This window comes from Paramisgurnus dabryanus, chromosome 7, assembly GCF_030506205.2.
Source record: "Paramisgurnus dabryanus chromosome 7, PD_genome_1.1, whole genome shotgun sequence".
Lineage (NCBI taxonomy): Eukaryota > Metazoa > Chordata > Actinopteri > Cypriniformes > Cobitidae > Paramisgurnus > Paramisgurnus dabryanus.
Genome location: NC_133343.1, coordinates 35,407,589 through 35,428,186, shown reverse-complemented (window position 1 = coordinate 35,428,186; position 20,598 = coordinate 35,407,589). Strand labels below are relative to the sequence as shown.

General features: G+C 38.1%; 1 protein-coding gene across 6 annotated transcripts in view; it reads right to left on the bottom strand.

Moving 5' to 3' along the window:
- magi3b (membrane associated guanylate kinase, WW and PDZ domain containing 3b) overlaps positions 1-20,598 on the bottom strand; it is a 137,414-nt gene that overhangs the window by 3,571 nt on the left and 113,245 nt on the right. For 2 of the 6 annotated variants that reach the window (XM_065279707.2, XM_065279709.2), the window contains 12 exons: positions 17,671-17,865; positions 16,451-17,068; positions 14,309-14,340; positions 12,407-12,566; positions 8,074-8,171; positions 7,272-7,464; positions 6,979-7,158; positions 6,631-6,828; positions 4,354-4,444; positions 4,130-4,235; positions 3,564-3,701; positions 1,084-1,219 (listed from right to left, as the gene is read on the bottom strand). In XM_065279707.2, coding sequence (XP_065135779.2) covers positions 1,084-1,219; positions 3,564-3,701; positions 4,130-4,235; positions 4,354-4,444; positions 6,631-6,828; positions 6,979-7,158; positions 7,272-7,464; positions 8,074-8,171; positions 12,407-12,566; positions 14,309-14,340; positions 16,451-17,068; positions 17,671-17,865 — 2,145 coding nt within the window. Of the gene's footprint in view, positions 1-881; positions 956-1,083; positions 1,220-3,563; positions 3,702-4,129; positions 4,236-4,353; positions 4,445-6,630; positions 6,829-6,978; positions 7,159-7,271; positions 7,465-8,073; positions 8,172-12,406; positions 12,567-14,308; positions 14,341-16,450; positions 17,069-17,670; positions 17,866-20,598 lie in introns of all 6 variants that reach the window. The other 4 variants (XM_065279712.2, XM_065279708.2, XM_065279710.2 and 1 more) reach the window with 4 other exon arrangements.

Here is a 20,598-nt window from a genome sequence, read left to right as displayed (position 1 = left end):
TCTTAATTTAAAAATGTTTAGATATTTTTACTGAAAACTTTTTTTACTATTTTTACTATTTTTGAAGACAAAAATATTAAGACAATGTTTTCTTGAAAATAATTTTTTGCAGTGTAGTGTTTAAAAATGGCTGAAGTTCCTTCTTTAATGCACGTCTCTTTTTAACCATTATACACTGCAAAAAATTATTTTCAAGAAGAAAAAAAAATCATAGTATTTTTGTCTTGTTTTCAGTAAAAATATCTAAAGATTCTTAAATTAAGATGCTTTTTCTTGAAAAGCAAAATGACCCAAGAATAAAAGTCTAGTTTTTAGACAAAACATATCTAATTTAAGTGAAATATTTAAGCAAAAAAATTCTGCCAATGGAGTAAAAAAAAATCTGCCAATGTGGTAAGCAAAAAAATCTTAAATTTTTTTCTTAAACACTAAATTCAAGAAAAATGAAGGAAAAATCTGCTTACCCCATTGGCAGATATTTTTACTTGTTTTAAGCACAAATTCACTTAAATTTGATATTTTTGGTCAAAAAACTACACTTATTTTCTTAGGTCATTTTGCTCATCAAGAAAATACATCTTGATTTAAGAATTTTTAGATATTTGTACTGAAAACAAGACATAAATACTAAGTAAGAAAGTCATTTTTTTGCAGTGCAGGCATTTTATTTGAGGCAAATTTGAGGTATAATTCACATCTAAGGCACAAAATAATTTAGTATGCAGTACATTTTATGCAGTGTTTCTGCTACTGACTGTGTTGAATCGATTTTCTCAGGTTTTGTGAGTGCGTTAAAATTTTGCATCAAATCTATCGACTTGCACAAGAGGTTTACAGTGAGTAGTAAAAGCAAAGCGAGTGTAGAGAGAAAGCTCTGTTACCAAAGAAAAGAAAAGGAGTTGTTAGTGATGATGCTCCTGGGGATAATAGCACACTGCAGAAGAGCTTACACAACCTGCAGAGAAAAGAGAGAAATAGAAAGAAAGAAAGATGGAAGGAAGGAAAGTTAGAAAACTCCCCAGAGTCTCAATGAAGTGTGCATGCTTAAGTTTGCATGTGTTCATGTGTTTGTATGAAACTGACTGTTTTCAGATAAGAGAGCCTGCGGTCGCAGTAACAGATGAACTTTATTTCCTCCAGCTTGGATCAGCTCGATGGCTCGGGTGTGGCTGATGCCTTGTGTCTGCTCTCCGTTGATCTCCACGACTTGATCTCCCACCTACAGATTACACATTTTACAAAAAAAAGAAAAATATTTGATAAGCAAAATGATATGTAACCATAGACTGTAAAAAATATGGACGTACAGTAGTGTCTGTGACGTCAACCATAGGTTTGTGAATAGCCTTTTTTAAGCCAATAGTTGGCAGAGCCTGACATCACCATCTTGGCATCACATCACCGCGCATTAGTTATTTGTAAGGGGGTCATCGAAATCGATCAAAATTAAGTCAACCTCAAACTTCGAATAAAAAATTGAATCGTTGATGCTTCCACGCCCCCATGTTTTCAAACTAGGGGCCGGGGCCCCCCAGGGGGGCCGCGAGATGGTGCCAGGGGGGCCCTAGTTTTATGACATTTTATGAAATACATTAATTTATCATGAATTCTGTGTAATTAAACCTAAAAAAATTTGGCTACTAACCAAAGCACTACTTTTTTGTATAATTTAATGTTTTTTTTATTAAAATGTTGAGTTTTAGAACAGTCTTTGTCACAAATTTTCTTTGGGGGGCCGCAAAGGAATGCACCGTACACAAGGGGGGCCACACGCTGAAAAAGTTTGGGAACCACTGCTCTAGACAATAGGTCTTTAACAGGGCGTCCATGGTGGTATCACCAGGGAAATATCATTAAAATCTTTTTTTTTTGTGAAAAATCAAATCAGGCAAAAATGCAATAATAGGCTAATAATAAACATAAAAAAACACTGATTAAAATGCAGAGCATTAAGTTCCCATCTAAAAAAAACCCTTTGCTTTAATTGGGTCCGCAATGCTTTTATTAATCTAGAAAATGTGAAAGAGAACTACAGAGTAACTAAGTTTTGGTCAACCATTCTATGCAAGCAGGTGAAAAAATAGGTAATTGAAATTTAGCTCCCCATGTGATGTCAGAAGGGGATAAAACCACCCCTTAATCTGCACTATCCAACCACTGCACTGCAATTTAGTGCAGAAATCAACTCATTTGCATTTAAATCAAATAAAATAAATTAATTATCAATATGGTATTTTGAGCTAAAACTTCACATATGTACTCTGGGGACACCAAAGATTTATTTGGCATCTTAAAAAAGTCTTGTAAAATGTCCCTTTTCTCTGTGGTGAATCAGGCTTTTTTTGTTTTATACGGGTTTCTTGCGTCTACTTATGACGTTTGTTTGATTTTTGCATTCAAAAACATCAAAAGCAATAAGTATTAGGATATTTTGTACCCTTGTTTTTAAGGCTGGCTCGAGAAATGCTCTGTTTTGATGGATTGAAGACTTGGAAGTAAACACCCACTGCTATAATTGCGTAAGTTTTTTGTAGTTACCTAGCTTTCAACTCCTCCGTCATTACATGTGGGAAATTGTTTTGAAAACTTCCGATGTGGAAAAATAGCAGCCGGAGGGATTAACCCATATTTAACCCAAGACATGATACACAAAAATCACAATGCGTACACGGGTGAATTGGCAAACAACAAATCTTCAAATGCCACGGGCCTAGAAATTACCGTAAACAACACAGCACATTTTTGGCAGCCTCAGATTCAAATAGTTGTATTTCTGCCAAATATTGTTATATCCTAACAAACATACATCAATGGAAAGCTTATTTTTTTAATCTGATGTCTTATTTTTAAAAATGGTCCCTTCTGACTGGTTTTATGAACCTGGGTTACAAATTATTATTTTAATATTTTTGTAATGCAACAATCATAACAAAGTATGTACATTTAGTCTTAATTTAAAACATGTACTGGGGGTCCCTGCTCCTTCCCTCTATCCATTAAAGGATCCATGACCTGAAAAACTTTACCCTGACTGCTATACATATTAGCATGAGCATCCAAAAACACATTAGTTGGACACTAATAGAAAGTTCTTATGTAATTTCCTGTGATTGTGAACGGTTTGGGGTCATATAATGGAAAAATCATAAAACTAAGTTTTTAGTTCTGCTTTTAAGATGAGAGAGGGACGTGTATAACTGAATTATGATGCATTTTGTCGCAAAAATCATTGCTAATATGAACCAGTAAACTATTTTTTCATTTCAAAAAAATGTATGACTATATTTAATATTATTTTGTCAAATTATGTTTGGAAAATGTTTGTGATAAAGCCTCTGGATTTAAAGGCAGTGGTTGGCCCAGAAATCTGCACAACTAGAAAGCCCATCGATCATCAAGTCCAATACTCTCCATCCCTCGTGTGTGAGATAATGAACTTATAATGCTTTCAGCCAAGAAAAGCATTCCTTGTTTAACACATTTTACTTTATTTAACCCGTTTTGCAGATTTAACCACAAAATCAGTCAGCAGTTTCCATGCATGTCTGAGTCTCTGTACTCACGTGTATTCGGCCGTCCTGTATGGCAGGGCCGTCCTCAGCCAACCGCAGGATATAGAGACCCATGTTATACTCCGTTCCTCCTCTCAAACTAAAGCCAAAACCACGAGAACTACGTTCCAACTCGACCGCAATACAGCCCTGTGTACCATACACACACACATTCACAGTTTGCCTTTTAGCACCTGACTCTGACAGTAAAGTGAATGCTTTTCTGTGGCTCAGGTCAGCAAAGAAAAACCTCTTCTTAAAGGGCTGCATTTAGCTGTAAAAGGTATTAGAGTTCATGGTTTTTGAGAGATAATAAATTAAAATGATTGATGTTAAATTATAGCTTCTATATTTAGATATTAAGTATAACCCAAAGCTTACATGGTTACTGTTTATTTTCCGACATGTTATTTTTTATTTTGGCTCATGTCTTAGTGACAGCTTTAATAGCAAATGAGGAAATAAAGAATATATATTTTTATTTTATATTAAGTAACATTTATTATGTTTAAAATGCAAAGAAAGTTGCTTAATAAAGTATCAGTGTTCATTTTTAGGGAACATGAGATGTTTCTTGCCTGTTTGAAGTTTGAGACACACAGCGTTCCCTGTTCACTCATAGGAAGAGCTTTATACTCGGTCCAAGCAAGCCCGTCCCTGAGTTCATCCATATCCAAATTATATCTGCACATAAGGTACAAACACATTATTAAACTACTGGTAGATTGACTTATCTGTGATAAAATTCACCTTGACATAAGGGCACAATTTAAACTAGAATAACAGTAATGGTGTACTGCACCTCTCATCCTGATTGGACGATTTCAGCATCTTGTGCTGTGGCGCCGGACTCTGTTTGGCTGAGCTGGCTCCTGAAGGCGGGCCTTTGTACTCTAAAACATGTAAAAGAAAATATGAACACCAATACGACAAGAACTCTTAGATTTTAATGGACTTTAGACTTTCACTAAAGAACGTTTACTGAAAAAAGAGGCAAAACTCAAAAGAACATTCCAGCAGCAGGCCTACACCTCCACCATTTTGGGGTAAAAGTGACCCTGTAGTCCAATAGCTTCTTGCTGTCATACTAATTGGTAAAAATTGGTGTTAAATAGCACTAAAAGCTCGTAATCATAGGGGGAATCATTTTTAGTGCTATATAGCACCATACCGGGAGATACAGCACCACTTATGGTTCTACAGAGCACAATATGGTTCTACACAGGTGCTACATGGCACTCAAAATGGTTCCCCTGTGATTACAACCAAGTGAAGCCCTTAAAGTGTTATTTAGCACTGTTTGTTTTTAAAGTTTACCATCTAGTGGTTTCTGGTTAGAGGGGATACAGCTACGGACAAATCTTGCAAGATGTTGGGTTTAGGGTTAGGATGAAAAACAGCAGTTCTGGCTATATAGGATACAGTTACAAGTTAAATCCAGTGAGATGTTGGGTTTAGGGTTAGGTTTGGGGGTGGGATTAGGATGAATCAACGCTCATCTTCACAAGAATTTGGCCATAGCTGTATCCCTTCTAGCCACAAGCCCCCAAAAAGCATCAGAGATTCGCCTCTTGGGCTCTTTGCTGTCTCCACACACCAGAAAATGTTTCTGGAAATTGATGCTATTGTAAAAATACCACAATTGTATTCATAGAAAACATGCACTCTTAAAAATGCTGGGTTATCTTTTACCAAGTGTTGGGTCAAAAAGGGCAAACCCAAGCCGCCAGGTTGTAATTTAACCTATGTTGGGTTGTTGCAACCCAAAATGCTGTTTAAACCATTGTTGGGTCAAATTTAAACATTTTTTTGGATTAATTTAACCCAATGGTTAGTTTTTTCCATTTTTGACCCAAAGCTGGGTTAAACATAACCCAGCATTTTTTTAAGTCTACATGTTACTCATTTCTTACTCTTTCAGAATAGGGCTGTAGCGATTAATCGTGTGCCCATTAAAAATGTGACTGAAATCGATTCTGAATCGATTCTGTGTTTCATGCACAGCTTGTGCGTGTACTACACCATTTGGTCAGTAGGAAGACCTTATCAATCTAAAGGAGTCGTTTATAACGTGCATTTAAAAAAGCAACACATTTGTTAAACTAAATCATTCAAATATTTTTTACTATCATGAAAATACCTGAAAGAATTTAAAGAACAGCGCTATTAATATTCCTGGAATAGCGTCTGTAATGTTACTTCTTCTGTGGCACAAAGGGAGTTTCTGCACGAGAGCGTCCCCTGGCTTTGGGATGTGCCAGGATTTCACCGTAATTCATTAAAATTAATTCATTGAGAAAACACGCATTTGCACGGTTAATCGTTACAGCCCTATTTCAGAAATAATGTACTAAAGCTGTCACTGGTGCGGTACCCATTCAAAAAAGACAAATTTTTACCGAAAGGGTTGCGTATTAGTACCTCAAAGGAACATATTGGTAACTCTTAGGTACATATTAACTCTTTCACCGCCATTGTTATCTCGTCAATTAAGAGAAAACGCTTCCCTGCCAATGCAAACCATATTTCCGCTATTATCCACTAGGTGTCGCTCCTACCCAACTTATAAAACACTGAAGCATCCACTGATTCAAAAACAGTAAATCTTCTGTGTATTTTTGATGATCGCTCTGAATTTGATCTCTAACAAAAGTCCTTTATTTACAAAAATGCAATCTCAGCTTTTTGCTCAAAATGTGGTATTTTTGAAGAAACCTAACCATAGGTATGAAATGTTTTTTTTTTAACCAGAGGGTTTACATTTGATATATCATATGTTTATATTTGTTTATTCTGGAAGACATTTAACTTTTGTGAAAATCATAAAAAATGCTGCCACTGGCTGAAAACTGTTTTTTTAAAACGCTTGCGGGGAAAGAGTTAAGACCTTTTGAAAGGGTCTCGTCCCAGTGACTTCTTTAGTACCTTTTATGTCTTACAATGTAGGTGTAGCTTGAAATGGATAAAAAATACTTAAAAAAGCGTATTTACTTTGTGCATATTGTATTAAAATCATGCATGTGAGTTTAGCATGACCCATTGCGACAGTATTAATGTGACATTTAATTATATCACTCACCGTCTTCGGGGACCACGGTGAGTGTGACGGCGTTTCCGGCATCTTTGATAAGCTGAACGATGTCGTTGTGCGAGAGCTCCACGATGGACTGACCGTTAACGGCGGATATGCGGTCACCCACGCTCAACAAACCGCAGCGATCGGTCGGGCTGCCGTCGATTATGCGGCCAATTTTGTGAGGAATTACTGAAACACACACTTATTCAAATCACTTAGCAGCATGAAGTTTTGGTGAAGTGTCGGCTATAAATACATGATTGGCTGAAAAGTGCGTGTTATATAGGAATACAAAATCAAGTGACGACTCAACCTATGGTCCCTTATCTTCGTGAATGGACCATCTCTTACCTCCTGGTGGCGGTTTGCTTTTCGAGGTGAGGATGACAAATCCAAACCCCTCGTTCTCTTTACGGTGCAGGGTGATATCGAACGACTCCTGGTCCTTGACACTCGGCATCTGGATGCGAGGATGCCGCGGCGAGCCATTCACGAGGGCCATTGCCCCGCTCCCAGCTTCTTCTGACACATCTACAGCGAAGAAGATTACAAGGAGTGACCTTTTTATAGAAGCTTTTCAGACAGTTAATTATACCCCAGCGGCAGTTTTTATGTCTAAGACCCCGTCAGTCAGCAGATCTCACCTCTGTAAAGGACCTTTCTGCGCACACCCAGGAGAACCTGGCCGTTTCGAGCGGCGTTAGTCATTAGATCCAGAACTTGTTTGTGCGATTTCCCTTTCACCGTGATGCCATCGATGCCAATAAGCTCATCTCCGGCCCTTAGACAACCCTCCATTTCTGCCGCCCCTTGGGGTATGATGGCACCAATGTAGACCTAATGAAATGAGATGGATGGCTGGTTTTAAAGCTACACTGATGGAAAATCATTACAATCAACCAGCGTTTTGTCTCGGTTCTTGTTTTTTTTTTTTTTTTAAGTTATATTTTTGGGCCATTTTTGCCTTTATTAGATAGACAGTGATTAAGGAGACGACAGGAAAGTATAGGGTGGAGAGAGGGGTATGGGATTGGCAAAGGACCTCGAGCCGGGATTCGAACTCGGGTCGCCAGAAGTGCGTCTGCACCATGTGTCGGAGCACTGTCCACTACACCATCGGCTCCGACTTTTGTCTCGGTTCTTTATGAAAAATATGCAAGAAACCTTTAGATGCAAAATTGCGTAATTCAAAATATTCTCACTCAAAACAATTTCATTTCTCTTCCCCTTAACATTACTTTTACTCTTAAATATCATATTTAATAAATGATGGTAAGAACACAGTTGATGGCACCCATTGACTTTCATAGTAGATAAAACAAATACTATGGAAGTCAATGGGTGCCATCACCGGTGTGCTGCTAACCATCATTTATCAAAACATTTTCTTTTGTGTTTGACTGAATAAAGAAACTCATACAGGTTTAGATAAACATGAGGACTAACCGGCTGATCGGCTCCTTCTCCTCCCAGAACACGAAAGCCAAACCCCGTCTCCTGATCTCTCTTAATAAAAATCTCCAGCTCTTTATAGTGAGGCACTACTGGAAAAAACAAACAACACAAAAGAAATATATAGAGGCAAACTCACACAGAATAAACTACATATTTATATAACTCATCGAAAAAGAAAGTGGAGCAATAAAGCCGTGCAACATTTTTATTTATAGATTGTATTTTATACCAGTGTATTTTATGTATTTTTATTAGAAATGAGTTTGTCAATGGCAACAAAATAAAACAGAGTTTTGCAAACGCTGTACCAATAGCACTAGCTATATCATGCACAAAGGGAAAATGTTGTGCATTTGCAGTCAATTACAAATTAAAAGGGCGGTCACACTACACCAGGGCTAGTGAACTGGCGGCACGGGCCAAATACGGCCCTCTAGTCATCTTTATCTGGCCCAATGGTCATATTTGCCTGATTAAAATTAGTGTGGTTACTTCTACCTTTCCACTGTACACGACAAAACACGGCCAATAAACAGGAAGGATGGTCCGAAAGGAGCTGGGTGGCATGCCAACCATCTGCGGGTGCATAATTATCGGATCCAATTTGAGCTTTGGATGCATAAAAAAAAAGGGTGCAACTACACCACATGTGACACACCGACCGGAAGTGATGTATTTCAGTGCGTTTCGATCAAAACACTGTGTGGGACATAAAAACAATTAATTACTGATATGTAAATTATTAACTATATTTAAAAATTAAGCTTCTCTCCCATGCTCACACAGATTTATGATTAAACTGAAATTCCATTACGACTGCCACTAGGGGGCGAACTCTGACAGTCTCATCCCAATGTAGTGTACAATGGAAAGGCGGTTTAGCATATATATCTTTAAATATTATAAAAAAACATGAAGTGCAATTTTAGTCATCAAGGAGAAGACTGGCTATATGTTGTAAAAACTTGAAATGTAACAAATTATGAAAATTAAACAGTTAATAAATAAAAGACGTTAAAGAGCTCTGCACTACAGTTTGTGCTATACAAAAAGTGTTTAGTCTTTACAGTGCTTTAATGGCGCTTTTCCATTGCATAGTACCCCACGGTTTAGTTTAGTTTGGGTCGGGTCAGCTCACCTCACTTTGGCGTGGTTAGCTTTTCCATCGAGTTTAGTATCACTTCGTAGTGGGAGGGATTATAGGCGTGTCGTTATATTTGCGCTGCCTACTGCTGTGACATCATACACGTGAGAGCGTTATTGTACATTCCCATACATTCATTTATTTCTCAGTCCGCCACAAAATTAAAATTGGCCACCACAAATAGATGTTTGCTCATCGCGTTTATCACTACCTCGGTCTCACATGACATTTCTGTTCAAACACCGGTGGTGTCATTCGACGGCGCTCCGTTGAGCCTCATTGAAGTTGCATTTAAGCATGCGAACGTGCCCGTCGCTAATGTGCTGCCACAAACTGCAAGAATGGAAAAAACCTGTTATGGTGTCCCTGATTCTCAACCTGTGGATGTTTTTTTATCGCTAAAAGGAAGTTTGGGAACTGAGCAAAGCACAGAAGACAACATGTTTCCTCGAGACAGCAAGCTAGCACTAAGGTAAAGCTAATATTTACATTATAGCGATGACGCTGTAGTGACGAGTCTGTGAAACCAATCAGTGATCTACAGTGTTTACGCGTCACGTTTGGTATCAGCTCGGGTTGCTTGGAACCCCAACCGAAGTGGTACGAAAAAAAGTATTGAGTACTACGTACTGCACCCAATGGAAAAGCTCCCAAAAGTAAGCTGACCCGACCCAAACTAAACTAAACCGTGGGGTACTATGCAATGGAAAAACGCCATAAGTGGCCAAAAGAGGTGCCGGTACTCTATGTTTTTTTTTTTTTTTTTTGCTGACTCGACTCCTTTATTGAAGGGGTTTTATATTCAGCAGTCAACAGACGACCTTGTAAAAAATAATAAATCATTTTATAAATTTGTGGATTTGCTTGAGCTAGAAATAGCTACCGAACATAAATAAAATGTGCAAAAGGATTTTGAAAAAATACCATTAGAAAGAGCTACTGTACAAAGAGCTTTTGAACATAAATAAAATGTGCAAAAGGTAGATATGTGAGTACAATTTTCAGCATGGTTAAATGCTAAAACTAGTTGTTCAGATAGAAAGAGCTTGAAAAAAAAAAACTTTAAAATGACACCAAGACCATGTCTATGGGGTAAGAATAACAAAATACTGGCCATTTGAAACTCTAAAGTCATTTATTTTGTCCCATTGTTTTCCATTTTGCGGGTGGTAAAACTACTGTGCACGTCGTTCAAATTCATTGAAATTTCGTTTACTTGTAGTTTAGCAATTAAACTAAATGTATATTACAATTTCAAGAATGTTTTTTGCACATCGCCTGAGGAAATCCGAAGTTGCTTCGAGGGGAACCAAACTGACAGCCGCGACAGCGGAGATTATCACGTACCTACAAGGCTTGCGTCTGACCTGCAGCTATCATTCTGGCTTGGTGGGATGTCAGCGAGTCCTCTGATTCTGACGGTGTTCTTTTACTACTCAGAGTCTAACAAGGAGGGCATATTACGTGTTCATTGTATTTTCATTTTAACCGAGCAGCTATGGTTGCACGTTTCACACACAAACACACACCTCTCCAGAGCACGTTGACACTGACTGACGGACGCATGCGCTTTTAACTTGTAAACGCAAGGGTGTATGGGTAATGTAGTCTCTGCTCGCGGTGGGACGAATTAGGAAGCGTACATTAAGGGCGCTCTGAAAAGCGGCAGCGCAGCCAAATGATTAAATTAAACCTCTGATTTTTAAACAGATGTGCAAATGAGCGTTCCGGTACGCTAAAAGCACGTTCTGGGCGCACGGAGAGGTGGTGGTACGCTCAAGAGCTATTTTTAGAAGTGGCGGTACTGAGTACTTTACACTTGCACTTTTTTTGTGCAATGTTCATAGTTGAGCCTATTAAAGTTTGGCCTTTTGTAATGTTAAACTTCAATTGTTTTTAAAATGATAAAAATGAAAATGAGTTTTCATTAATTAAAGTGTAACTAAACCCCTGGTCAGAGCCTGACTCCGCCCACTGGCAATATTTGAAAAATGCAAGAAAAGTGGGCAGACCCCAACGGAGATAGAGGGGACGAACTAAGTGTGTGGTGAGATCGTAACAAGGTCGTGGTGAGCTTGAACCTGCTTACGTCACGAGTCATTTTTTGGACCCAACATCCAATAGGAAAATTCAACTGCAGTAGCCACCGTTCAACCTGAAGAGGGCAGCACTCAGACGTTTTTACACCATATATTGTAGTATTGAAACACTTTTTATCCAAATGTCAAAAAGCTTACTAAAATCAATGAACAGCACTAATAAAGCATCATTCTTACAGATCATTAACTAAAAAAAGTTGGTTTAGGGTTTAGTTACTCTTTAAAAGGCAAAATACTGGATCCAATAAGTGTGTATAATTTTTGATAATGCGTGTTTTTTAATATATGATATATAACAAAAAGTAGCAAAAACAACATAAGTTATAGCATATAATAATAATAATAATAATAATATATAATACGTAAGAAGAGAAGTAAAAAATATATATATAAAAGCTAAAAATAGGGGTAAATGTTTGGCCCGCATTATATTTACAATTTTAAAATCTGGAGTTGTTGAAGACCCCTGCACTACATTTTTCATGCTATTGACTTTCATTCATACGCATGCAAATGCGTTAGACAGAAACACAATCTGTGGAAGATATTTCGCATTTCGCTGCGTACCAAAGTTCAAGTCTGGTGAATTTGTATCACGTTGAGACATGTGCCGGTAGAAAACTGGTACGTCATGGCATGACCTCTCTCTACTGAAAAGCAAAGATGGATAAAGCTATTCCGCCCAAATGCGCAGTGACGTCCAAAAATATTTGCATGTTGAAAGGCTAGTGTGACCGCCCCATAAAGCTGCAATCTGTAACTTTAGCCTCTCTATCGCCCTCTCTGTTTGAAACACAAAATTGCATGATACTTTACACCTGATATTTCCCACAAAATCCAACCCAACAGCTAAACTATAATCATTATTAAAATAGGCCTACCCTTTTGAATCAGGGTGAGGTTTTAAATACTCAATAACTCAATAAATGATTCTTGTTTTTTTGTATTTTTGCATGCACATGACACCTGATAACAGAAACAATTATAATTATCTGATCAATCTCTATGCATGTAAAATTAAACCCAGTTTCTTGACCAAAACAGACTTTGGTCCACATTGCAGGATGTGGTGTTGACTCACCTATGCTCTCTGTCAAGGCTTTGGGTTTGCTGTAGTGAAAGGAAGTGTTTTGTTTCGGAGAACTACATGGCAGTGTGTTTGAATGATAAGTCAAAGCTGGGGGTGTCGTGATATCATGGCAACGATCCAAAGTCTCTGTGCTGGCACTTATTCCCGGTCTCTGTCGGGATAAAAGAGGAGAGCGTGCGCTTTTAAGACCACCTCACAAATGACCAGCAGGGCACTCATAGATAGAGACTCTATAAGCAACATGGGATATAGATAATATTATGTCATCTATCATTCTGTAGCATGTGGATACATTAGCACTGTAATGAACATAAGGCTTGTGTCTGGTCGAGTTAGCGGCGTTATGAAAATTACAAGAACTCGTATGCAAATATGGGCTGTCTCTCATTGGACAATACACACAACAGTTTGCATGACAGACAAAACATCATACTTTTAAGATCTTATCATGCTTTTAGAAAACCTAAGGGAAAAAATTGTCCTTAATTTTTAAGAACACCTATTATGCAAATTTTTAAAAGAAATGTCCAACATGATCTCACAAAGTTCTGTGGTATACTCACAGAATATTTTGCTAATTTATCCGTGTCTTTATCACGGATCTCCGCATTTTCCGTGTCCATACACGGTTTAGGGTTTTATTTGGGGTTTGGCTTAGGATGTTTAACAATTTTTATTTAAAAATGCGTCATAGGTATTTCCGTTTGCGACAGTGAAAACAAAGATGAGCCAAGTTGAGGAGTGATTTAACTCAAACTGCAACAAAAGTCGCTGTTTATTGTCTTCCATCATTGCTGGTCTTCTCAAAACATACACAACAAGTTGCTGTTTCTTCTTCGTTTGTGGGTTAACTTGCCAAACTTCTTCTTCATTGACGGTTGCGCTGCTACTGTGGTTACACGCGTGGATACTGCCTAGACGCGGACGACGACGCAAAAGTATAAATGAAAACCGACGGGGAACCTACGCCGTAGGACCTACGCACAACTATAATGAGCCCTTAACCCGAAACCCAAGCGACAGTGGTAAGGAAATAAGAAAAACAATTGAGTAACTAATACATGAAACTGAACAGAAAAGAAAGTCCGTGGTACAGACCCGGAAAAATGCGGAGATCCGTGACAATGACATGGATAAATGGGCAAAATATTCAGTGACTATAACACGGAAATACGTGAGATCAGGTTGATAAGTCTCAGGTGTGCCCAGAATTTGTCTGTGAAGTTTCAGCTCACAATACCCCACAGATCATTTATTATACCATCTTAAACACCCCGATTTGGGTGGTGGCAAAAATGCGCTGTTTTCGTGTCTGTACCTTTAAATGCAAATGAGCTACTGCTCATCACTCCCTTACTAAAAAAGACAGTGGGGGCTTTCAAAAACTGAAGTCTGAGACAATAGTATCTTACTATTGAGACATAGCCGACACTTACTGTACAAAACAGTGAAAGCAAAAGCTGTGGTATTAAAAGGACTGTCAGTCATTATCAGTGTGATGTCACATTAACAAGAGAATCAAAATGGCATGTCTAATGAGAATACTTTGTTTTAAGGGGATTAAAAATAGTTTTTCCATTGTATGGTGGTTGTGTTCACACACTGCCAACACACAATTATGTCCAGACACCTTCTAAAAGTGGATTTTGCATAGTAGGTGCCCTTTAAGAGTGTAATAATCTTTGCCGGCCTTATTCAAGAGCCCATCAAATTCTGGTCTATACATACTGTATAACCTGGGTCCCAGAGAAGTTACACACCCATTTAAAAAGGACCTTTCTATGTTTCCAATTAAAATGTAGACAATTTTGATCAGTTAAAAAATAAAATATTTAACCACTCCACCAGTTTCACAAGGTCATTTACACCTCCAAAATCTATGATCATACTCACGGGTCTTAAACTCTTCACAGGCGACGTCTGACCTAGAAACAGCAGAAATGGAAATTAGCCGCTTTGGATGAGAAAAATGGAAAGAAGTCACTCATCGTCATATGAATAAAAAACACGAACTCGTTACAAAGACAGAAAGGCATCAGCTTTATAATAAACTCTTGAGAATACATTGTTTCATTTCTACATTATTCATTCCAACTAAAAAGCAACTCAAAGAGAAAGCTTCATTTAAAAATGGGGCGTTTCCCGAGCAGAGTTAATCGTGAGACATACATCAACCGGTGGCCAATAATGAATAATGAAAAGAATGAATGGACATAAGAGAGAAAAAGGTGATGGATACTACAGACCAAACCTTCAGAGAGAACCGCCAATAAAAACTCATGCATAAAATAATAATGACTGCTCTACACCTCCATTTATCAATACACCATCCACACCATTATTCCAATTCCTTTTTTTCCATCTCTCCCAGTCTAATTTCCCTTGACTGGTGTGACTTCAATCCGATTCATGACTGAACAATGAATAACCAAACTCAGTCAGCCTTTGAGAGTTAATGGAACTGATTAAAGCATTGTCTAGCTTTCTTTCTTTCTCACGTCCTCGCTTAGCGGACAATAAATCCTCACAGATCTCTTTGCGGGCACGTCCCGAAATTCCCCTGTGATCTAAACTCATTTCCTGAATTCCCATTCAGCCAACGCAGAGTGAGTGAAGAAGATGCAAAAACACCGTCATGCCAACTGTGTCAGAAAGAACAGTCCATCATTGTTACATAACGTCATCCTGAGGGAGGGAAGCACCTCTAGATCAGTGAGATGTGGAGAAGAACAAGACAGACTAAAATCTAAAGTTGGCAGATAGAAAGGATGAAGTTTATTGCTCATCTGCTTAAGAATAAAGAGATAACTGGGGTATGATTAAATAAACAGAAGAAGAATAGAGACTTGAAGCACAGAAAATTAGATACAATGTTGTACATAACAGAAGTTACGTAAAATCAACCAATCAAATTCTAGCATACAAGATTGAGAAATTCTTGTGTGCAAACTTTTTTTTCGAAAACATGCTCTTTTTCCAGCTCCCCTAGAGTTTGATTTTTACCGTTCAGCCGATCTCCGGGTCTGGCGCTAGCACTTTTAGCATAGCTTAGCATAATCCATTAAATCTGATTAGACCATTAGCATCATGCTAAAAATAACCATGAACATGGCAGCAGGAGGCCTAATGATATTACGCAGCACCTGAAAATAGTCCCCTTGGTAACTTTTAATAGCAGGGGACTTTTTTCGGGCATTGTGTAAATTACTAATATCATTGCGCCTCCTGCAGCAATGTTACGGCCGCAAATTCCTTGATTTTTAACGCCAGAATGAGAGTATAGTCCTAGCTATATCTGCCTAGAAAATCGCAACTTTAAATTTTCCGTCGAAAAATATTGAAACTCTTTGGCTGTTTTTTAGCGTGATGCTAATGGTCTAATCAGCTTCATTGGATTATGCTTAGCTATGCTAAAAGTGTTACCGCCAGACCCTGAGATCAGCAGAATGGATTCCAAAACGGTAAAAAACAAATGTTTAACTCAAGGGGAGCTGGAAAATCAGCATATTTTCAAAAAAAGTGGAGTGTCCCTTTAAAAGGAGACCGAATGAAGACCATGCACATACCCTCCTAAAAATTAAGGTTCCACAAACCGTTCTTTACAATGATGCCAATGAAGAACAATTTTCTTTCAGGTTCTTTCTTACATTTTTAAAGTCTAAATAACTTTATTCACTGCAAAAAGAGAGGTTCATCTGCGTCGATAGCCCTGTGCTTTGTGCGCCGACATAAAGCACCAGTATGCTCACAGCGACCCGAGTTCGATTCCGGTCTCTGAGGTCCTTTGCCAATCCTGCTCCCCTATCTCCACCCAACACTTTCCTGTCTACGCTCCACTATACTGTCTAAATGAAGGCTAAAAAGCCCAAAAAACATATATATCAGATTCATCGGATGTTCAAGGAACCGCACAGCTAAAAACTGCACTTCACTGGCATCGTGCACCACCTTTATTTTTAGGAGTATAGCCAAGCCTGCATTCAGGTTCTTAAGTATGTCTGTAGCCTGTGAGATGTTTCCTTGTATCATTCGTACCTCCTCTTAACACCAACAGATTGACTTCGCTCCCGACAGGCAGGTCCTTCAGTATATCCACCACTTGCGTGTGACTCAGTGTCTGCACGTTCTGTCTGTTAATCTCCTTTATAACATCTCCTTTCAGCAAACCTCGGCACCATTGCTCATCGAGGATCATTTTAACCTTCTGGCCCAGCGGACAGTCCGCGATGGCGAAGCCGAACCCCCCTGGTCCCTTCACGATTGGTACGCTCACCAGCTCGGGCTGAAGCATCCCGCCCTCGGGTCTGTCGTTGGCACCGCTGCCTCCGGCAGGAAGTGCGGCGACCACCGGCCGCCCGCTGGCGTCTGTTGTTACGTAGTGAAGCTCTTGCGAGGAGCCGTGAAGGGCGTCACCTTTGACCAGCAGCGGCTGGCCGTTGATGAGGGGTACGGCGGTTACGATTTCTCCCGTTGGAGGGGGAGGAGGAGGCGGGAGGTCCTCACTGTCCACATCTACGTCTGGAGGAAGAGAGTATCCGCGGCACAGGACCATGTCCACGTATTGGTTGATGGGAATGCACTGAAACATGTGGACTACGTCGGCATGGGTCTTGCCTAGGATGAGCGTTCCATTGATTTCAACGATAACGTCACCTTGGATGAAAAGAAAAGGAAATTGAGTAAAAGTGTGTAATCTTGTAGATCAGTGGTTATAGTACCAGCAAAGACAAGTTATGGGGTTGATTCCCAAATAACGTTTGAATAAAGTCACATCAAAGCACTTGCAAATTCATAAATTAATTTATAAACAGGAGTCTGACTTGGTCATCCTAAATAATTCAGTAATTGCCTTTGATGCTGGTAATATACCAGCTACAAAAAAACTGATTGTACTGACATAATCTTGAACATGAAATACCCCTACTGTTAATTACTGTTACAATATCTGCCTAACACAAGGAGGAAGAGGACGAAACATTGTTAAGGGTGGTGTGTAATTTTGTCAAGATTAAAAGACTTTTTCTTATGCCAGTTTAAAGTGAGATAGCTATGGAAAGTAATTTGTTGTTGATTTCCCCAAGGAGTATAAACACTGAATCTATTGGTCTGACAAACACATAGTCCAATCTCAATTTCTAATTGGTTATGCAGCGTTGCTGAGTCCGGATGGTCATGATGCATACACTAAAACAGCAATGTTTTCATACAGATAATCTACAGTTTTTAATTGTTTGGAAAAAACACTTTTTAATTACCAGATGCCATCTTCTTGTCCTGGGCGGCCGGACCGTCTGCAAGAACGTTCTTCACCTGCAGGAACTCATCGGATCGATCTCCACCAATGATGGTGAATCCAAAGCCCTGCTGGCTCTTCTTGAGAGCTGTATGATACAGTTCACCCTTCAGCTGGGTTGGGTCCAGTGTGAACCCGGGCCGACCAGCCGCACCCCCTAAAAACACAAAGAACATTTGTAATGGCTGTAAAATCTGAAAAACTGTGAAAGCTAAAACAATAATGAAGATGTCCATTTATAAAAATCCTACGATGTCCCAGTGCCAATGTTAGCTTATAAAATAAATGATTATAATCCCATCACAGACCAATAAATATTGTGTAGAGCGATAAAAGCACTGACTGCACCACATCATTCAAGACTCAATTTAAACCTTTTAATGACTTTTATTTTCAAACAGAAAGCCTTTTTGTATAAAAGCTTCTTCGTAAATGTAATGTCGCAGTCTAACAAAACCAAGTTTATGGAGCTCAGCTTGTAGTATTTTGAAAAATACGACAATTATTTTATCATAAACCTTTTTGACGGATATTTTGACATGACGCATGAAGCACATAAGTTCACATGACGCAACAAACACATTTAGAATTTGGCCCCTTGGAAAAGAAGTCACCGGCCACCACTGATTCATAAATATTCCTATAACAACTCATAACACCATTGTGTACAAGAGTCAATGACCTGACGTAAATTATTTTGTGTCCGTATGGTTCAATTAAATGTAAAAGGTTAAAATGTCAAATAAATTTGCAGATTACTTGCATACATTCAAAAATGTCTGGTTTTATTTCATTTTAAAAGAATATTTGGGGGATAATTGCAAAAATGTCAATGTGGTTATAAATGTAAATATATTCATAAAAAATGTGAAATAAAATATAATCACCTAGTTGATCAATCTATAGGACTTTTTTACATACATTTTTTAATCATTTGTCAAAGATTATTTAGAAAACCGGGCCTTTTTTCAGCATACGTCCGGACAAATATTGCAAAAATGCATTACTATTTACATTTAGAAATAACTAATAAAATGATATTTAAATTATTATATATATATATATATATATATTTTTTTTTTTGATGATTACGCTTACATGCCATCAAGGTGGATAAAATATTTCATATTTCTCATTCTTTGGCGCAATTGGCGGTTACACCATTTGACATTTTCAGGTCAGTAAATATTTTTATTGCATAAAATTAACATAAATACACTATGTGCATTGAAATAAATATCATGCGTGCTTTTAAAACAAGTTTTTAAAAACGATTTTTGAATTTCTTATCTTGCCAAACCGTTTTTGTCACTGACGCACATATAAAAATCCTGTAGATGTTGCAGAAAACCATACCTTTTTATTAGGGCTGGGCATACATTAATCTAGATTAATCTCATACAAAATAAAATAAATTTTTGCATAATATATTATTTGTGATGTGTGTTAATATTATGTATATTATGTAAATAATGTTTTATTTAAATTTTGTTTTTTATTTAAATATAATTTAGAATATATAAAAATATAAATAAATATATATGCACATGTAAATGTTTCTTAAATACATACATGAATGTGTGTGTATTTATATACAGTATACATAATAATTACACACAGCACAAACTCATATGTTATGCAAAAAATAACTTTTATTTTGTATGAGATTAATCTAGATTAATTTATGCCCAGCTCTAATTTTTATCCAGGTTTGTCTTTTCTCTGTCTGACTGACATGTAATGCAAACACAGTCATTGTAAACATCTGGTGTTGTAAACAAACGCATTAATAATTCGCTCTGACAGCACAAGCGAGAAGGTTCATCAGTAGCGGCTCGACCTTACAGCAGCACATCCATCCTCTTGTTTCCCAAGAGGATCCCACGTGCTGACAACACTTATATCCTGACCTTGATAAAACCACATGAAGCAGTGCCATAACTTTCCACACCAGGCCAGGGTGTGGAGTTTTCCAGCTAATGCTGTAAATAAAACGATTTAAGAGAAGTTGGTTGTGTTTCGCAACCGTGACCACCCATGACTCACATTTCTGTACTTTCTATACAGAAAAATAATAATGTTAACAGTCGGTGATGGAATATTTTACAGACAAATGTCAAGCAGAGAGAAAAACTGAAAAAATCTATAAGACACTGAGTGTCACACTGTTTTCATGAGCTATTTCATCTCTGAACAATAACAGAAACTACACTGAGATAAAAACAAGATTGTGTATTGAGTGAGTGAGTAAGTAAGAGAGAGAGAGAGACAGAGAGAGACAGAGAGAGAGAGAGAGTTTGTGTTTGTGTAAGGAGCCTTGATTGCTTCTGATGTAATGACAGCATTTAATTTTTTTCATTTTTTTAACACTGCTTTCTGACATTTTAATGGCAAGGGAAATAGATAAACGGAAATGATGAGATGTAAGAACAAATGCAGGACTTAAGGTCATAGGTCTCCCATGTGGAAAGAAAGATACCAAAAGTGCTCACATCTAGCAAACCATTATACAAAAGAAACAAACCATTGAAATAAAACAAAGTGTGCACGCGATTCAGCAGTGTCCACTTTTAATCGACACAGTTTCATAGCAATTCGTGACTATTTTACGATATAGCTAAAGTCCAATTTATACTTCTGAGTCGAGTATACGGCGTAGCCTACGCATAGACACACGGTGCGCACCCCTTCGTAACAACGCGGGATTGGTCCGTTAGTACACCTCCCTCAGGTAAAAAAAATGCGTAACTTTGCCTTACATGCATTTTCGCTTGCGACAGTAAAAACAAAGATGAACCAAGCTGAGGAGCAATAAAGATTGCATCCCAAATTGCGCACTTGCGCGAGACTAAAGTCACGTGACTGCAGTGACACAGATGACTTGTTATAC